Genomic DNA, 17595 nt, shown 5'->3' on the forward strand with positions numbered 1-17595 from the left:
AATGGAGGAATGGCAACCAGACCAATTATCCAAAGTACTTATTCTTATAACCTTATATATTTTTTATTTTTATTTAAATTAAATTTAATTAACATATACTGTATTATTAGTTTCAGAGGTAGAATTTAGTGATTCATCAGTTGCAGACAATAGCCAGTGCTCATTACTTCAAGTGCCCTCCTTAATGCCCATCACCCTGTTACCTCATCCGCCATCCACCTCCCCTCCTGCAACTCTGTTTGTTTCCTGTAGTTAAGAGTCTCTTATGGCTTGTCTCCCTCTCTATTTTCCTCTTATTTTCCCTTCCCTTCCCCTACATTCATCTGTTTTATTTCTTAAATTCCACATATGAGTGAAATCAAATGGTATTTGTCCTTCTCTGACTTATTTTGCTTAGCATAATAGCCTCTAATTCCATCTACATCATTGAAAATGGCAAGATTTCATCTTTTTGATGGCTGAGTAATATTCCATTGTATGTATGTATATATATACACCACATCTTCTTTATCCATTCATCTGTTGATGGACATCTGGGCTCTTTCTGTAGTTTGGTTATTGTGGATATTGCTGCTACAAACATTGGGGTGCAGGTGCCCCTTCAGATCACTAAGTTTCTATTCTTTGGATAAATACTTAGTAGTGCAATTGTTGGTTATAGGGTAGTTCTATTTTTAATGTCTTGAAGAACCTCCATACTGTTTTCCAGAATGGCTGCACCAGCTTGCATTCTCACCAACAGTGTAGGAGGGTTCCCCTTTCTCTGCATCCTCACCAACATCTGTTGTTTCCTGACTTGTTAATTTTAGCCATTCTGATTGGTGTGAGGTGGTATCTCATTGAGGTTTTGATTTGTATTTCCCTGATGCCGAGTGATGTTGAGCACTTTTTCATATGTCTATTGGCCATCTGGATGTCTTCATTGCAGAAATGTCTGTTCATATCTTCTGCCCATTTCTTGACTAGATTTTTTCATTTTTTGGGTGTTGAGTTTGATAAGTTCTTTATAGATTTTGGATACTAGCCCTTTATCAGATAAGACATTTGCAAATATCTTCTCCCATTCCATAGGTTGCCTTTTAGTTTTGTTGACTGTTTCCTTTCCTGTGAAGCTTTTTATCTTGATAAAGTCCCAATCATTTTTGCTTTTGCTTCCTTGTCTTTGAAGACATGTCTAGCAAGAAGTTGCTACTGCTGAGGTCAGAGAGGTTGCTGCCTGTGCTGTCCTCTAGGATTTTGATGGATTCCTATCTCACATTTAGGTCTTTTATCCATTTTGAGTCTATTTTTGTGTATGGTGTAAGAAAGTGGTCCAGTTTTATTCTTCTGCATGTTGCTGTCCAATTTTCCCAACACCATTTGTTGAAGAGACTGTCTTTTTCCATTGGGTATTTTTTTTTTAAAGATTTTATTTATTTATTTGAGAGCGAGAATGAGAGAGAGAGAGAATGAGAGGGGGAGGGTCAGAGGGAGAAGCAGACTCCCTGCCGAGCAGGGAGCCTGATGCGGGACTCAATCCCGGGACTCCAGGATCATGACCTGAGCTGAAGGCAGTCGCTTAACCAACTGAGCCACCCAGGCGCCCCTCCATTGGTTATTCTTCCCTGCTTTGTCAAAGATTAGTTGACCATAGAGTTGAGGGTCCATTTCTGGGCTCTCTATTCTGTTCCACTGATGTATGTGGCTGTTTTTGCGTCAGTACCATGCTGTCTTGATGATTACAGCTTTGTAATACAGCTTGATGTCCAGAATTGTGATGCCTCCAGCTTTGGTTTTCTTTTTCAATATTACTTTGGTTATTTGGGGCTTATAATCTTATATTCTTAAAATTCACTTTCCTTGGCAATTACCACTATTCACTTTAAAATATTTGTTTTACATTTCAATATACTGGGTTTCTATAGGATTGTATCTTTTTGACACAGACAGTTTTGATTTCTATCCCTGTGCTCAGTGGGGCATCTACTTAAGATTCTCTACCTCTCCCTATACCCCTCTCCCTGATTGTTTGCTCTCTCTCTAAAATAAATAAATCTTTAAAAAAAGAAACAAAAAACACTCCACATGGTAGCAGTTAAAGGAGTGTTTTCTACCTTTACAAAGTACAGAGAGAAACCACATAATACAGTTGCTACTAATTCTTAAAGTCTTTAAAAGAGAAAAGGAAAAATTTAACAAGAGCAACAGTAAGACTGTGATGTAAAGGAGAAGAAATTAGTAGATGAGGCAAAAAGTAGAGAAGAGGGAATTAAAGGTGATAGGAAAAGTTTGGAGAATCAGCTTGTGACTGATGACCCCCCTCGTGTTAGAAGACAACAGGAAATCCTTACCTGGGCTTAAGGTCAATTCCTAAGAGCCTCATACATACCTGTAATAATATTACTGAGCTCTTCAAGTTTTCCACTTTTGCTTTTGTACTCTTCTTCTGCCGCTTGAAGTTGTGGAAGACACTCGACTAGCTCCTCTTCCTTCACTTTATTACTTTGCGTTTCCTCAACAAATCTTTTCTTTAAAGAAAAAAAAAAGCTAATTGTGAGCACAATTTTGGAGAATGTACACAATTTACACTCCAAAGTAGAATGTAAGTTCTTCAAGAGGGAGAGTTCTGCCTTAGTGTCCTCTTACCCTGAGATGTACAGAAAGGTATCTGCCACACACTACGTATTTGAAAAGTATTTGTTGGCTGATTGACTCTCTGGCAATCTATAAGGTAAGGAGATTAGATTCAATGGGCTCTCCAAAGATCTATTCAGTTCTCTGGCTCTACTGCTAAGATCCCATTAATGCTACCCTAAACACCTGTTTGAGAAAATCTTAGTTGATCATATTTTATGGAAAAAAAAAAAAAAACAGGGAGCAAAACAGAATACACACAAGTCCTAAGAAGTGTGGATGTAAGTAAGAAATGGGGAGGGGATAGAAATAATTACATATATTACTACACTAAATGGGCAGAAATTGCCCCAAACAAAACATGAAGATGCTCGCTTAATTATTCAGGTTTTATTTAGTTTCAAAGGGAATAATAGTTGGACCTCTCTTAGAAAGTCAGGATGGGTTTATAATGGTGACTACAGCAGAGACAGCCAGCTGACATTTACGAGCTATTCTCCTGTCCTTCAATATCAGGACTTCTTGCCTCTAGTTTAGCACATGGCTGCCAGCTACAGCGATTTCTCAGCTTTCTTTGCAAGTGGGTGTGACTAACGAGTTTGTGAGCTGAAGTGATGTGTGCCACTTCTGGGTCCTCCCCCTTCAACAGGAAGCAGCATGTGTCCCCTTGGTCCTTCCCTCCCTCGCCTGGCTGGAAAAGAACGAGAAGGTAAGCTGCTACTTGGATCCACCAATGTTAGCCTCATGCTGAGGATGGCGGAGCTGCCCTGCCAACCTTGGACCCTTCCCTTTGGCCTGTAATGGGAAAGAGAAGTAAACATTTCTCTTCTGTAATGATCACATCAGGGGATCTTCTCAACTAGATACTCAGACTCTTAAGATTTGAATAGGTCATACTTGACCCATTTTATTCGTAAAAAAAATTTTTTTTACTTTTTATTTTTATCCAAGTTGCATACACACAGAATCCAAAGGAACCCCCGAGTATCAGGAGGGCAATGCTTGGCATGCTTCCCCAGGGAGGTACCCTCAAACACAGCTGACCAGATGCTAGTGTCCTTTGACCCCCAACAAAGTGATAACTCAGATGGAAGAGGAAGACACCCACATAGGTGGATGGGATAGCCTCCCTGGCTTTAAAGTCTCATGCTCAAATAGGAACAACACCTTTTGGGTATACCTTCTAGGTCCCCGGAAGGGACATGCCCACTTAGAAGAGGCACCAAGCCCAGGGAAACCCAATGCTCTAGTTTCCCACCAGTTATTCTCCCCATCAAGATGCAGCATACCAATCATGGGTCATTTTATACAAACAATGTTGCCTGATAATACAATTTTAGTTGTCTAATTTTACCAGGCTCTAGGGAATGACCCAGAAAGTTAAGCCAAGGTCAATTTCCCAATAAAGGAGAGAGGGTTGCTAACCCTTAACTACACGTGTCTTGCTTTTGTTCACTGTATCTTGGCATCTCTTTGATAAAACAGATTGTCTGTGCCCTAATTAATACAGTGAAGTGCCAGCCTAATATGTCCCCTCCCAAACTGCCATTAAGTCCTTAGGAATAAATACAGAAAGACAAAAAGATACATAAAAACACCGTAATTTAACAGGGCACCTGGGTGGCTCAGTCAATTAAGTGGCCGACTCTTGGTTTCAGCTCAGGTCATGATCTTGGGGTTGTGGGACTGAGCCCCACACCAGGCTCTATACTGTGCAGAGTCTGCTTGTCCTTTTCCCTCCCCCTCTGCCCCTCCTCCTGCTCACGTGCTCTCTTTCTAAAATAAATAAAATCTTTAAACAAAACACCACCATAATTTAAACCTATTAAAATGCAGAATCGGGAGTAAATTTTTCCATGCTGCAGTGTTATGAAACTCAACTGTGTATTAGCTATACTACGTTCTCTAAGAGAATAGCTTGGGGGTCTCAGGAGGTATGTGAATGCACGAATTCATCCCCATCGCCTACACAGACTTAGCTGCTAGCACTGCCCTGACAAGAAACCACGCTCTTGTTTCATGCTTTCGGGGAGGGTTTGGGTACCGGGTGCTGCTGCATCTCAGGCACGTTAGCCTGAGTTGTCTACTGGCTCAGTCAGTCAGAACCACAGCTTCTTCAGCTCCTTCAAGCTTCCCCCAGTCCTGAGCCACATGCACACTTAGTTCAGTGATGATGGGCTCTGGCTTTTGCCACAACCCCTTGGAATTGGAGCCTTGGAAAAGAGAGAGACTGATGCAGGTCCCTGTCCCTGCTCATAGGGATGAGTTCCAGCTCATCCTGTGACTTCCTGTCCACCTTCCCTTCCCACCTGCCTGCCCTGCAGCCTTCAGCCCCCAGCTCCAGATGGGAAGCTGACAGCCTCACTAGACTGTGTAACCAGCTCCCCCCGCTGCAGAAGGTCCAATCCTCTAACGGACCCCTTTCCTGGTGGCTCTGCTGCTCAGACTGAACCCTGCCAGACACGGGGCTGTAGGGCGCAGCAGATCCACTCGTGCTCACTGCGTCAGCACTGGATCAGACTAAGGTAGAAGCCTGTGGCTCCTCATGCCACGGCACCGAAGGCAGAAATGGGACTCCAATTTCCAATTTGCTCTGGGTTATTGATGAGGATTACCAAGGGGAAAGGGGGGTGTTGCTTCATAAAAGTGGCACACAAGCTGCCATCTGTCCATGCCTTTGTGTGAATTAGACACAGGTGGGCACAGCCCTGCAGCGGGCGCACAGCCTGGCAAGCAGGGAGGACGGTCTACTGATCTCGCCTAATTGCACTGTTTGAGCTCAAATGCAATGTTACTCAGCGTCCTTACCTTACTGCTGACTTGAAGGGGCTTGCCTCCATTGGTTTACCATTAAGGATGATGGTAAACCCTGTCAGCTCTATCTCAAGAAATACCTGACATGCGGACTGCCTACTTTCGATCACTTCCTCAGTCACCACTCTGGTTCAAGCTACTTGAACCACTTGGAATATTGCCCTAGCTTCCTCATTGGTCTTCCTGCACCCACCGTTGCTTTCCTAAATTTTACTCAACATAGCAGCTAGAGAGATCCTACTTAAAAGAAAATCAGATTATTTCAGCCCTTCACTCCAAACCCTCTTCCGGCTTGCCAGCCCAGGCAGAGAAAAGACAAAGTCCTCCCAATGGTCTATAAGGCGGTAGACCTGGGAACGCCCCTCCCTCTTGGATCGCCCCTCAAGGGATGACTCACTGCCTTGTGGCAAGGAGTGTGGCCAGCTGCCAGCCTCCAGGGGTCGCTCCTTCGGAGTCTCCTTGGTCATCTAGTGAAGGTCATGCTCTTCGGGGGGTGGCCCCCCCCCCCATCGACTGAGCAAGGTGGTGCAAGGGTGGGGCCATTTCTGCCCCAGGCAGGGCTCCGCTAATGGATAGTCCTTGCTTAGAAGCCCCCCACAGAGAGCTTGAGGGTTCCATCATGTCCGCCACTTGTTTATCTTGTTTATTTTCAATCTCCCTCCACTGGGATGTAAGCACCATAAGGGCAGAGTTTTGCTGTCTTTTTGTGTGTGTGTGTGTGTGTGTGTGTTTCAGCATCTAGAATACTAGGCACCCAGACAGATGACAACCGACAGAGAACCGCTTCCCGCCCTGACTCCTCTCCCTTGTTTCTTCTAAGTTGTCTGAATTTGTGCAGTGCTTTCTCTCCCTTCTTTGTTCCCTGACTTGTGCCAGTTTCCAACTCACCTCTTCTTATTTCTCGCCATCCCCTTCAGACACCGCTTCCCTGAGTTCCGAGATTTCTATGTTGCTGATCTTCCTTGGCACTTCTACGAAATTCCAATTTTTTTTTAAATTTATGGAGGAGCATTTGATCACAGATGTCATGCGTTCCAGCACCATCTTTCTGAGCGTTCTTCAGTTGTTGGAAACTTCTGTTGCCCCTTTGTTTCTCTCTTAGTGTTTTTGTGTGGAGGATATGGCTGCTCCTTTTCTGTCATTCCTATTAGAAAGCACTGGCTTTTCTTGGACCAGTTAACTGCGGACGGTTTCTGCAGGATTTGGTGAGGGTTGTGCAGGGAGGAGAGGGCTTGGCAAGATCTAAACTTTGAAACGTCAGGACTCCCTGCTTGCCCCGCTCCGGCAAGGGACTGTTGTCTTCAAAGAAAGCCCCTCTTTCATGCAGCCAGGCCTCTTCCTCTTCAAAACGAATCAAGTTCAGGAGGGCTTCTCCCACCATCCCTTTTCTCCTCATTCCAATGTACCAAGTTAGGTCTCCGAGAAACAGCCCCTTACCTTTCAAGGTAAAAGCATCACCTTGAAAATGGGTGTCTTCTGTTGTGTTTCCAGAGACCAGCCACCTCTGGGCCCCCTGGGTACTCTCCGTGCCTTTTCTCTCCACCTCACCCAGCATCCGTGCTCATCCCATGCGGACTGCCTGGTAGCTCCAACTCAGTGGGATGCCCGCTCTTTAATGAGGATTGCTGAGTTTGGCCTGATTGGCCTCCCTCACCCCTTGCTGCTTTCCCCAGCCAGTCCCGTGCCAGCTCGCCATGGCTTCCTGCTGTCCTCCACCTGTCCCATGGACCTTGCCAGCACTTCTACCTAACGGGGAGTGTCTGATTTTCTTTTCTAACTGAAAAAAAAAAAAAAAAGTTTTTGTTGCTCTTTTTTAAGGAAAAAAAAAAAAAAGGAAGGATCATAATGAAATTGTAGCCTTGCTCACACTGGAAGATTTTACACTGAACTGAGTAGAATAGCATGAACTATACCCCCTCCCCCCATAGATTCATCTAAAATTATTCTTAGATGTAAAACAAAATTTACCTCATACTTGCTCAACTCTTGAATTAACTTGTTTTCTTTGACAATAAATTCCTCCTTCTCTTGTTTTAATTCCAATGTAACTTTTTCAATCTCTGCCAAAAATTCACTGATCTCTTTTTCTCGTACAGTGGTCTAATTAGAAAAGAAAAAAAAAAAACAAAACACCAAAACCTGAAGATTAGCCGTTTGCCTTTGTATCTGTCAGCCTTACATTTTCAAACAGCCAAGAGTGAATATCTCTTTGCATGAGACTTGGTTCCAGTGTTAGGTTATATTATTTCATAGTAACCACTGAGAGGAACACTTCATTTTCCCTGCAGAGGTTAATTTAGTCACCAAACAATATCTATAAACTGCATGAGGAAATGGGGAATGGGAGTGGTGGGGGCCGGAGGGTGGGCAGAGGGCCACTACTAGAGCTGAATTAGTGATGTTTGGTCTTTTTTTTTTTTTAGAGAGAGAGTTTCCCCAAAAGTTAACATCAAATAAGTTTCTGGTTGCCTGTTTCCAAAGCATCTTCTAGAGAGAAGTGCTACTTTGTTTGCCAAATCCCTACAGTCAATACACAACAAATAGATACATTTCTTAAGAAAGTTAAATAATTCACTCTAAACATCACCAGAAATGAAAACATCTTTTAATAAGGTAAGGTTTAATTAGGCATTGAAGGAGAATCACTGATACGCAGTAATAATTCTAAGTCCATACTAATATGGAGTAATACTATTAATTCCCCTGAGTTCCTTTACCTCTTGTAATAATTCAGTGCGTCTGAATTCCGAAGTCTGAATTTTATCTAAAATTTCTCCTATTTCAGTGTTTAGCCTCTTTATCCAACGTGCATGTTTTTTTCGCAAACAAGCCACTTTCCACTGAGTTATAATACTAGAAATTAAAACACAAAGAATCATCATTAAATTGACATAACCGTTTCCTGAAAAGATGAAGGAATTCAAAGCAAAACAAATCTTACTATGATTATACAAAACTGTGCTCTTGGTGATGCGGACCATGCACATCAGCTGAAAAAATAAGCTGAAGTGCTAACTGTGTCAACATGGTCTGTCTTCACCAGCTGCTACATCTCATGGGCCGTGTCGGTACGTCCAGCAGGACAGTGGACAAACCACACGTGGCAGCTCCCCTCCTTTAGGTAAAGGATAGAAATGGGGAAGGTTCAGGGGCGGATGGCGGAGAGAAGAGACCCAGGCAGAAATAGTACGGAAATTCCCTAAATTACCCAGAAGGCTAATTAGGGATTTCAACCTTCTGGGTTCTCAAATTTTTCTCTCCACTGCAACATAAAAAAGCTACATTGGAGAAGGGTCAAAATGTGCAATTGGAGTCTTATACATGATATTAATAGCAATGACAACAACAGTAAAATACAACTAAGCTTTTGTGAATACTTCCTAGGTGCCAGGGAGTCATCTCGATACTTGATATAGACCATCTCCTCTACTATTCATGGTGACCTCGCGGGGTGGGTGCTACCATCATCGGCTACTTGATAGGAATTGGAGCAGAGAGACTGCTCAATAACGCAGCCTCGGTCACAGAACTAGCGGGAGACAAAGCAGCCAAAGTAGCCCGTCTCCAGAGCCTGTCCGTTTATCCGCGCTCCTCTGTCCCCTCCCCTACTGGTCCCCACAGAAGCCTGGTGAGCAAGAGGCACTGCACAAATCTTGGCAATTTCACTCTTTGGTGAGTTTACTCGATTGAAATGGAAAACTCTGGGTCTGTTCAATGCCCCAACATCAAACTAACAAACACATCTAGACCTGAGAAAACTCACACAATTCAATTTAGGAAACTAATTTCCTTGGACCCTAGCAAGCAACAAGTACCCTGATTTCCTCCCTACTTTGGGGCACTGTTCATTAAGATAAACATATACTACTCATAACACAAATGATTTTTTTTTTACCATCTCTGATTTTCTCTTTCCAGGTTATCATTCAGGATTTTTATTTGTTTCCGATAAACTGCTTTTGTTGCTCTGAAAACAAGAAAACGTACATTGGGTTTTTGCATTCATGGTAGCTAGCAGAATCTATAAAAGACTTTATACAACCTTCTTGTGCACAAGAAGACTACCATCTAATCAGGAGACAAACCAAACCTAGTGAAACAACTAAAGGTAGTGGTAGACTCAGAGAAAGATAATAATGATTTCGTACAAGTGCAAACTGACTTTGCAAGTATCATGGCGGATACCCAAGGGAAAGGAAGAACAGATTCTGGGGAGGTAACTGAGGAAGGGTTATTGGAGGTTAATGTTTAACAGAGGGAAGAAGACAGATTCCCAGAATGGAGGTGGAATTCCACCATGGAAAGGGCGTCATCATTTGCAAAGACATGGAAAAGAAGAAGTGAAGACTCTTCTGACCAACAGAGACTTGCTGCAGACAGAGGACATCAAGGGAGGTAATAATGGTGACACAGGATGGGTAAAGGTCAAAAAACTGGTGAGGAACTTTGGATTCTAGACTGAGTCTTGATTTGATGCAATGTGTAATTCAGAAAGCCTATATTGATTTTTGTACCAGGGTTAAGTAGCAATTGAGGATGGAAGATTTTCTTGTGAATCTAGGATGGCTAGAAACATGAAGTCTAACACAGGTCTTAGAAGCCTTGATTATTTTTATTCCCTTTTTCCTATTAGTGCTTCATATGTAGAAAAGTAAAATGTGATTTTATGCCTTTTGGAAAATAGAAATATTTATAACTGAAACAGAATGTGTAATGTTGTGAAACTAGAAATATAACCATGTTCCTGCTTTTTTTCTCTGAATCATAGTGTGGGCTCTTGATTTCCCACCTCAATAAATCTATTACCCTCCCCTGGAACTGCAAGGTTCTTCACAATGTGCCCCAACCTCATTGATTTTATTTACTTACGTATTTGGTTTAATCCACCAAGGAGTTGAACTGGTTTAAAATAACGGAACAGTAATATAAAAAGTCCTAAGTGGAAACTGATATTGGGTCATACATTTAGCTCTGAGCTTCCTGGTGCTCAGAGCAATGATGGCGTAACAATTGGTTACGGAATCTGCATTACTCATGTGGAAAATAGGACCCCTACTCAACCCAATTCTGTTTTCCTGCTCTTTCACAGGGAAGAGTTCATAGTTTCTCTTCTGAAACCAACATGAGAAATGTCTAAATATGCGGTTTAACAGCCTAAGGACAAGCAAACCACACATCCTGCCGTGTTCTAGATTTCTGTTGGTACAGGTCAAATTTGATCACCACTATCTTAGTTCTATAAGCTAGTTCCTCTACTGCCCTATATTCAAATAATAAAATACATTCAAATTATAAAAACGAAAAATACGCAATCCCTTTTGATCCAGTAATTCAACTTTTAGGACCTTATTATAAAGAAATAGTTGTATAGGTGGACAGAGATATACATGTTAAAGTATACCTTTATGTGATGTGAACTTTGAAAAGTGCTTGTATATAGAAAACACAAAAACAAAGTCCACCAGTAGGGTACTAGTTGAATAAAACATAGCATAATCTGTAAAAGAAATATTATACAGTTAAAGAGAGGAATGAGGTCCCATATACATGAATTTTGTCTTCTTCTGAAATCATTTTAAAATCAGTTAAGTGTTTCCATATCCCTTTCACCAATTTCTCCAAATGTTACCATTTCCTGTATTTGTTTTATCATTTTCCCAGACATATTTTTTCCAGCTTCTTGAGATATAACTGAAACATAATATTGTGTAAGTTACCAGATGTAAGGGCAATCCAGTTTTTGGATGTACAAACACACTCCTATATGGAAAGCATGCATAGCAAACTGCTAACAGTGAGATCTCTGGGGGGAGATGGAGATTAAGGTAACTTTTAGTCTTCTAAGTTACACATTTCCATATGTGAATTTTAAAATCAGGTGCATTACTTTTTTAATCAGAAAAATTAAAGGGATTTAGAATGGCAGAAATGAACACCATAGGGGGTCGGTGTTGTGATAATGTTCAGGCACGTTCTTGTTACTAAACTGCTGATGACTGGTCCATTCTCATGTCCAGCAGCTTGTATGGAACTTCGGACCTGCCTATCCTTTCAACAATAGATTCAATGATAATAACTCTTCTAGACTCTAAAACAGAGACAGTGAATTATATGCCTCCTTTTCTATAGGACATCAGAGGTTATCAGTTGTATTGTTATCATATATTAAAAAATAAAAGCAGAGAAGATGAAGATGAAAAGTTTCCAAGGCAACAAACCTACCGATGAAGATCATGGAGCGTGACAAGTCCTTCTTCCATATTTTTGATGTCTACTTTTCTTTGTGATAGGAAGTTTTCTTTCTGAGTAATAAATGCCAGTTGTTTCTGATTTCTACCAGGAAAAACACAGAGTTATCATATGTTGAAGGGTGAAATCATCATTTTTCACTCCTCACCAAGAGGATATAGAATCACAAATAAGAATGTAGAAAGTAGGCTGGAAAGTTCAGCTCATAAACTACTTACCAAACAAATTAGTAAAAATAGAAACAAAACCTTTTTGCTAGTGGTGGCTAAATCTAAACTTATGAAAATCCCCAAGCCATGGAAAGAGCATTAATTGCAATAGTAATCATAAAACCGCAAGAATTCTGTAGACTCCATCCCTCCGGGTGGGGACATCTCTTGTAATGCATTTATCAATTCTACCATGTTCTTTTGTGAAAAGTGAAGGAGTCCGTCAGACCAACTTTAAATACTAGCTTTATCTCTTTCTAGCAGTATGACCTCAAAAAGAAAATCTGCCTGTGGATGAGCCTCAGTTCTCCATTCATAAAATAGCGCCCATAATGCCTATCTCAGCAGGTATCAGGATTAAATGAGCTGTCAATTGCTCAAGCCAGTGTGTGGCGTGGCACCCACGAGGCATTTTATAAAAAGTGGTTATATTTTGCCTCCAATTTGCAGAGAGAATAATGGGAAGTGTACAGTTTTGTTTTTGTTTTGTCAGTTTTTTCCAGACATTGAGAGGGACATTCCTGTAACAGAAAGTGCTCTGTTTGTAAGTGTCTCATCTTCTTCAAAATGTAAGTGTCCCATCTTCTTCAAAACTGCTATGGACTGAATTGTGTCCCCCACAAATTCATACGTTGAGGCCCTAATACCCAGTTTGATGGTATTTGAAGATGGGGCTTTTGCAAAGTGATCAGGTCACCTGATTAGATGAGGTCATGATGGGGTGGGGGCCCTCGTACCAAGAGACACCAGAGAGCCTGTCCTCTCCCTCTCTCTACCATGTAAAAACGTAGTGAGAAGGCAGCCGTGTGCAAGCCAGGAAAAAGGACTCTTAATGAGAACCTGACCATGCAGGCACCCTGATCCTGGACACCCAGCCTCCGGAACTGAGAAATCAGTTTCTGCTGTTGAAACCATCCGGTGTATGGTGTTTAGTTATGGAAGCCCCAGCTCTAGACAAAAACCAGTAACAACAGTTAAATGTTTTAGTGTTACAATTATTTCTCATCAGCACATTTTATGATTAAAACTGATAACTTAGTATTGATCTGGGGGAAAGTTTTGCCTAAAGAACTACTAACAACAGATTCTCAGTAGGCAACTCAATTGGGTTTGATACAATGATCGCAACAACTCTCTGCACCTCAAATACTGCACGGACCACAAACTCAGTTTCACAGAAGTGCGCCTGGACGCTGTAATTACGCTTCCCTGTGATCTAACTTCACCTGTAGTGATGGATTATTACTTAGATAATTCATGCTTGCAAGATACTATTCTGTATTCATTAAGAATCTATTGGTGAGGGCGCCTGGGTGGCTCAGTTGGTTAAGAGACTGCCTTCGGCTCAGGTCATGATCCTGGAGTCCCAGGATCAAGTCCCGCATCGGGCTCCCTGCTCAGCAGGGAGTCTGCTTCTCCCTCTGGCCCTCCCCCTTCTCATGCTCTATCTCATTCTCTCTCAAATAAATAAATAAAATCTTAAAAAAAAAAATCTATTGGTGAATGCCCACTATTTTCTAAGCCGTGTCCAAGGGGATATAGCAGTGAGTAAGGCGGGACAACTACCCTGATCTGGTCAGAGTTCAGTGGGACAGAGAGATCAGTACCCCACGGATTACAACACAGTGACTGATGAAAAGGAATGGCATCAGAAGGATGTTTCAGAAGGATCATTCTGGTGGAAGGGAGGGCAACAAGTGAAGGGGGGTAAAGCTGACAGTGGGAAGAACTTTTGAGGGACAAGCCAGAGCAAAGAAGTTGAAAGAGGTGACAAGAATGGAGTTGGAGAGGAAAATGGGATATATTTGAGAAATAGCGGGGAGGTAGAATCAACAAGCCTTGGTGTTTGAACGGAGTCCAACAGAGAGTAAAAGATAGGAATTTCCTTGAATAATTTCCCAGTCTCTGGGTTAGGGGATTGTGTCAATGACCAAAGCCTTCTCTGAGATAGGGAATAGAGGTGCAAAGCCAGTTTCTGACAAAGGTGCCTCTCACAGTTTCTCTAGACAGTCTCATGGGGTAAAAGCAGGATTATTATTTTTTTTTTTCAAGAATCTGATTTAGAAGTAAATGTAACACACACGGTGTTTATGGATTTGATCTGACCCGTAGGAGGAAAGCATTACCCAGTATATAGAGAGGCAGATTAGGAGTGTGTTTATTTATTCTGGGGAAATAATATTTCACTGTTGTCAACAGATTTGAAAACTAGGATAAGGTGAAGTGGGGAGTCACCATTTTGTGGCCAGGGAAAGCACCCCATAAGTATGGCATGTCAATTCATATACGGATCGTGGATAGAAACATACTCATTGTAAATTTTCTGTTTCTGCATAAAAAGTTTATCCTCCTCACTTAAGACAATCTTATATTGCCTGGTAAGAGTATGCAATTTCTCCCGTAGGTCTTTGTTCTCTAAATGATTTTTGTGTAGTTTCTCAGCCATCTAGAAAAAAAAAAAAAAAAAGCAATTGAAGTAAAGAGGACTTGCTTCACATTTCCTTTGAGGGGTGTCAGTCACATGGGTATATTACCCAGAGCACTGGGTATATTACCTAGCACACAATGACTATGCCATAAATATTGAGTGATGTAATTCTATATTAAATATGCAATTATACATCTTGGGGCCTCTCCTATAAATTATGACGGAAGTGTAGAAAGGTAGTAAACACTGATGGAAAAACCACAGAGTAATAATTCATATTGAAATAAGAACTGGGATTAATAAACTGAGATCATTCAGCAGGATCTGTATGACATCAACAGAAGCTCTGGCTCAAAACCTCTTTGATGAGATACTATGGCTGCCTCTTGTTAAATATTTCTATTCAAGGACAAAAATAGTACTCATTAGTGAACTTTGTACTTAAGAATTTTGTACTTAAGATGTCTCTATTGAATTGCTTCAAGTGAGGTAAGAAAGTCAGGTTTAGTACGAGTGATGGGCTGAGTAGTTCAAAATAACTTCCTGGCTGAGGATTGCTAAAATAGCTGGATGAAAAAAAAATCTTAGAAGTGCTGAAGAACTAACAAGATAATGAGGAATTCTATAAGAAACTGAGAATCCAGAGTAGTAAATTACTCTGAGGACATTTACTGATATGGAAGAAACCACTTGGAAATGGGAATTTATTTCTCTTACTTGACAAGAGGGGCAAAAATCAACACTTAGAGCTCATCCAGGTGTTGAGTCTGAGAAACCTTCTACCACTTTAGTCTGGGATCCCAAAAAGCTTCACACTCTGGAGAAGGGTAAGTTGGAAGTTAATAAGCCATGGTCCAGCCTGATTTTGATCACCAGGGAACCTCAAGGTGCATTAAAGTGGTTTGGGATGGGTAATACCCCAGCCATCTGATGGAAATGAATGAAAGTCTGTTTCTGAAGAAGATACAATCATCCTAAGCTTCAAACTGTTTCTACATTTGTTTTTCGAATACAATGTCTATGTATAGTTTTCTACTAGGAACAGAAGGAAACAAGACAGCATGAACAAAAACTGGCAGAAACAACAGACTGCAGGAACAAATTCTATAAAAACATCTGATAGTGAATGGAATTAGACACTGAATATATAAATACTCTGCTTACTATAATCGAAGAAATATTAGAAATACTTGAAAATTACAGCAAGGAATTAGAAACAGTGAAGAATGACAAAGTAGATTTGAAAATTACCAGTTAAAAAATGCAATAGCCAAAATTAAGAGTGGAAATAAGGCCACTCTGCCCAGAATACAGCAGGGGGAGACAAAAGGTAGAAAACACAGGAGAGAGGGTAAACTACATAGAGGAAATATATATTAGTACAAATAATTGTACAAACACACACACACAATGTACATACATATAATCAGAGTCTCAGAAGAAGAGGAAAGAGAATGAAATATGTGAACAGATAATGACTAAGAATTTTGCAGAACTTATAAAATATAGCAATTCATGAATTTAAGAAGCCCAGTGATCCCACACAGGAGAAATAAAAAAGAAAACATGGACATATCATAGTGAAACCGAACAACTAAGTCAAAGGGAACAAAGAAGACCTAAGGTAAATGAGGTACACCATGTTCATGGATTGGAAGCTTCCATATTGTAAGAATGTAACATTCTCCCCAAACTGATCTATAGATATAATGCAACCCCAATCAAAATGCAAACAGGTTCTTTGGCAGAATTTGACACACTGATAGAAATTCAAAGGCCAAGAATAGTAGAAGCCATCTTGAAAAACAAAGTTGGATTTATACTACTAATTATAAAGGCTTATGTTAAAGCTGCTAATTAAGAAAATCTGGTTTTAATATGAGGAGAGACAAGTCCAAAGGAACGTAAGAGAGTCCACAGATCTACACACATATTTCTGATGTATTTATGATCTACATTTGATTTATGACAAACATGCCATTACAATATAGGAAGAGGCAAAGACTGTCTTTTCATTAAATGGTGCTAATTAACTGGACAACCTTACAGAAAAATATGAGTCTTGACCACCCTCTCACAGTGTACACACACACACACACACACAGATCCCAGATCGCTTACAGTCCTAAATGTGAAATGTCAAACAATAAAGCTTCTAGAAGATCATGAAAAGAGAATATCTTCATGACATAGGACATAAAAAACAAGAAGGAAAAGATTGACAAACTGGACTTCATTATAATTAATAAATTACATCCATCAAAAGATAGATATGTGCATAAAGACTGTACATTTACAGTGTATGTGCTGTTCTGTATCTGTATAATATTTTACAATAAAAAATTAAAATAAAGTTAAAATAGAATTTCATGTCATCATTGAACTTGCCTCTTACACCTCATGAGAATTAAGATTGGCTGCCACCAAGAGTCCAGTGAAAATAATAAATAAGTCAGAGCCCCAATCCCTTTGAAGCAGTCACTGACTTGTACTCAGGGAATTTGGCTGAGGGCTATGTATTATGGGGAAACCCCTCTGCATTTGTCCCTACAAGCAAGTAAGCCATGACAGGGTAGGGGTCCTGAGTTTTCCAGACAGTTGGGGGGCTACAAACTATGGAGCTGTCATCTGAACCCTGCCTAGCAGCTCCTCCAATAGGAAATAAATAGAAAGAAAAAGAAATCCTTTGCCCAGAGAATGAAAATCAACTTTAAAAACCAACTAGCCAACCAACCAACCTTGTCTAGTTTCTGTCTTTCAATATCTTCACAACTAAAAGAATTAGAGTAGGTCTAAACTGCAGAGAAGCCATCCTTAATGCTATTAACTCATAACCAAAAATGGAAAGAATTTAATTGGCTCAAATCATTCTTCTGGAAGAGATCTGCCTATAATGTTTTATATTCTATTTGTCATGCAATAATATATTATGAGCTGTTGCTTATTTAGCCAAGACCCTTTTGTTGGACTTCAATTGTATCTTCCCTACAATTTTTCAACTATCATAATGAATGCTTTACTGAATACCTTGTGGATAAATTTTAGTTTACACCCATGATTATGTACTTATGATATTTCTTTTAACCTAAGATTTAAAGTGTCTAGAGATTTCTCTCAGGGCCTAAATCTGACTCAAATATTTCATGACATTATTAAGTGTGGTATGGATTGCTAGACTTTACAGGTACCACAAAACAGCAAGGAGGTTCCATTTAAAAAAAAAAAAATTCACATGAAAAATATCCATTAGTCTGGGTATTTCTAATGTAAAATAATCACAAA

General features: G+C 40.5%; 2 protein-coding genes across 2 annotated transcripts in view; one reads left to right on the top strand and one right to left on the bottom strand.

Moving 5' to 3' along the window:
• Positions 1 to 9365, top strand: part of JKAMP (JNK1/MAPK8 associated membrane protein) — a 61944-nt gene extending 52579 nt beyond the window's left edge. The window contains exon 9 of the mRNA XM_064571121.1: positions 9346 to 9365. The gene's annotated coding sequence lies outside the window, so the exon portion shown is untranslated. The remainder of the gene's footprint in view (positions 1 to 9345) is intronic.
• Positions 1 to 17595, bottom strand: part of CCDC175 (coiled-coil domain containing 175) — a 64855-nt gene that overhangs the window by 25784 nt on the left and 21476 nt on the right. Inside the window, exons 9-14 of the mRNA XM_045900966.3 lie at positions 14195 to 14331; positions 11650 to 11760; positions 9323 to 9394; positions 8145 to 8280; positions 7396 to 7527; positions 2369 to 2507 (exon numbers count right to left, since the gene is read on the bottom strand). Of these exons, the coding sequence (XP_045756922.1) occupies positions 2369 to 2507; positions 7396 to 7527; positions 8145 to 8280; positions 9323 to 9394; positions 11650 to 11760; positions 14195 to 14331 (727 nt within the window). The remainder of the gene's footprint in view (positions 1 to 2368; positions 2508 to 7395; positions 7528 to 8144; positions 8281 to 9322; positions 9395 to 11649; positions 11761 to 14194; positions 14332 to 17595) is intronic.

Source organism: Mirounga angustirostris, unplaced genomic scaffold, assembly GCF_029215605.1.
Source record: "Mirounga angustirostris isolate CCGP_5_RB_7025 unplaced genomic scaffold, mMirAng1.0.hap1 SCAF_9, whole genome shotgun sequence".
Classification (NCBI taxonomy): Eukaryota; Metazoa; Chordata; class Mammalia; order Carnivora; family Phocidae; genus Mirounga; species Mirounga angustirostris.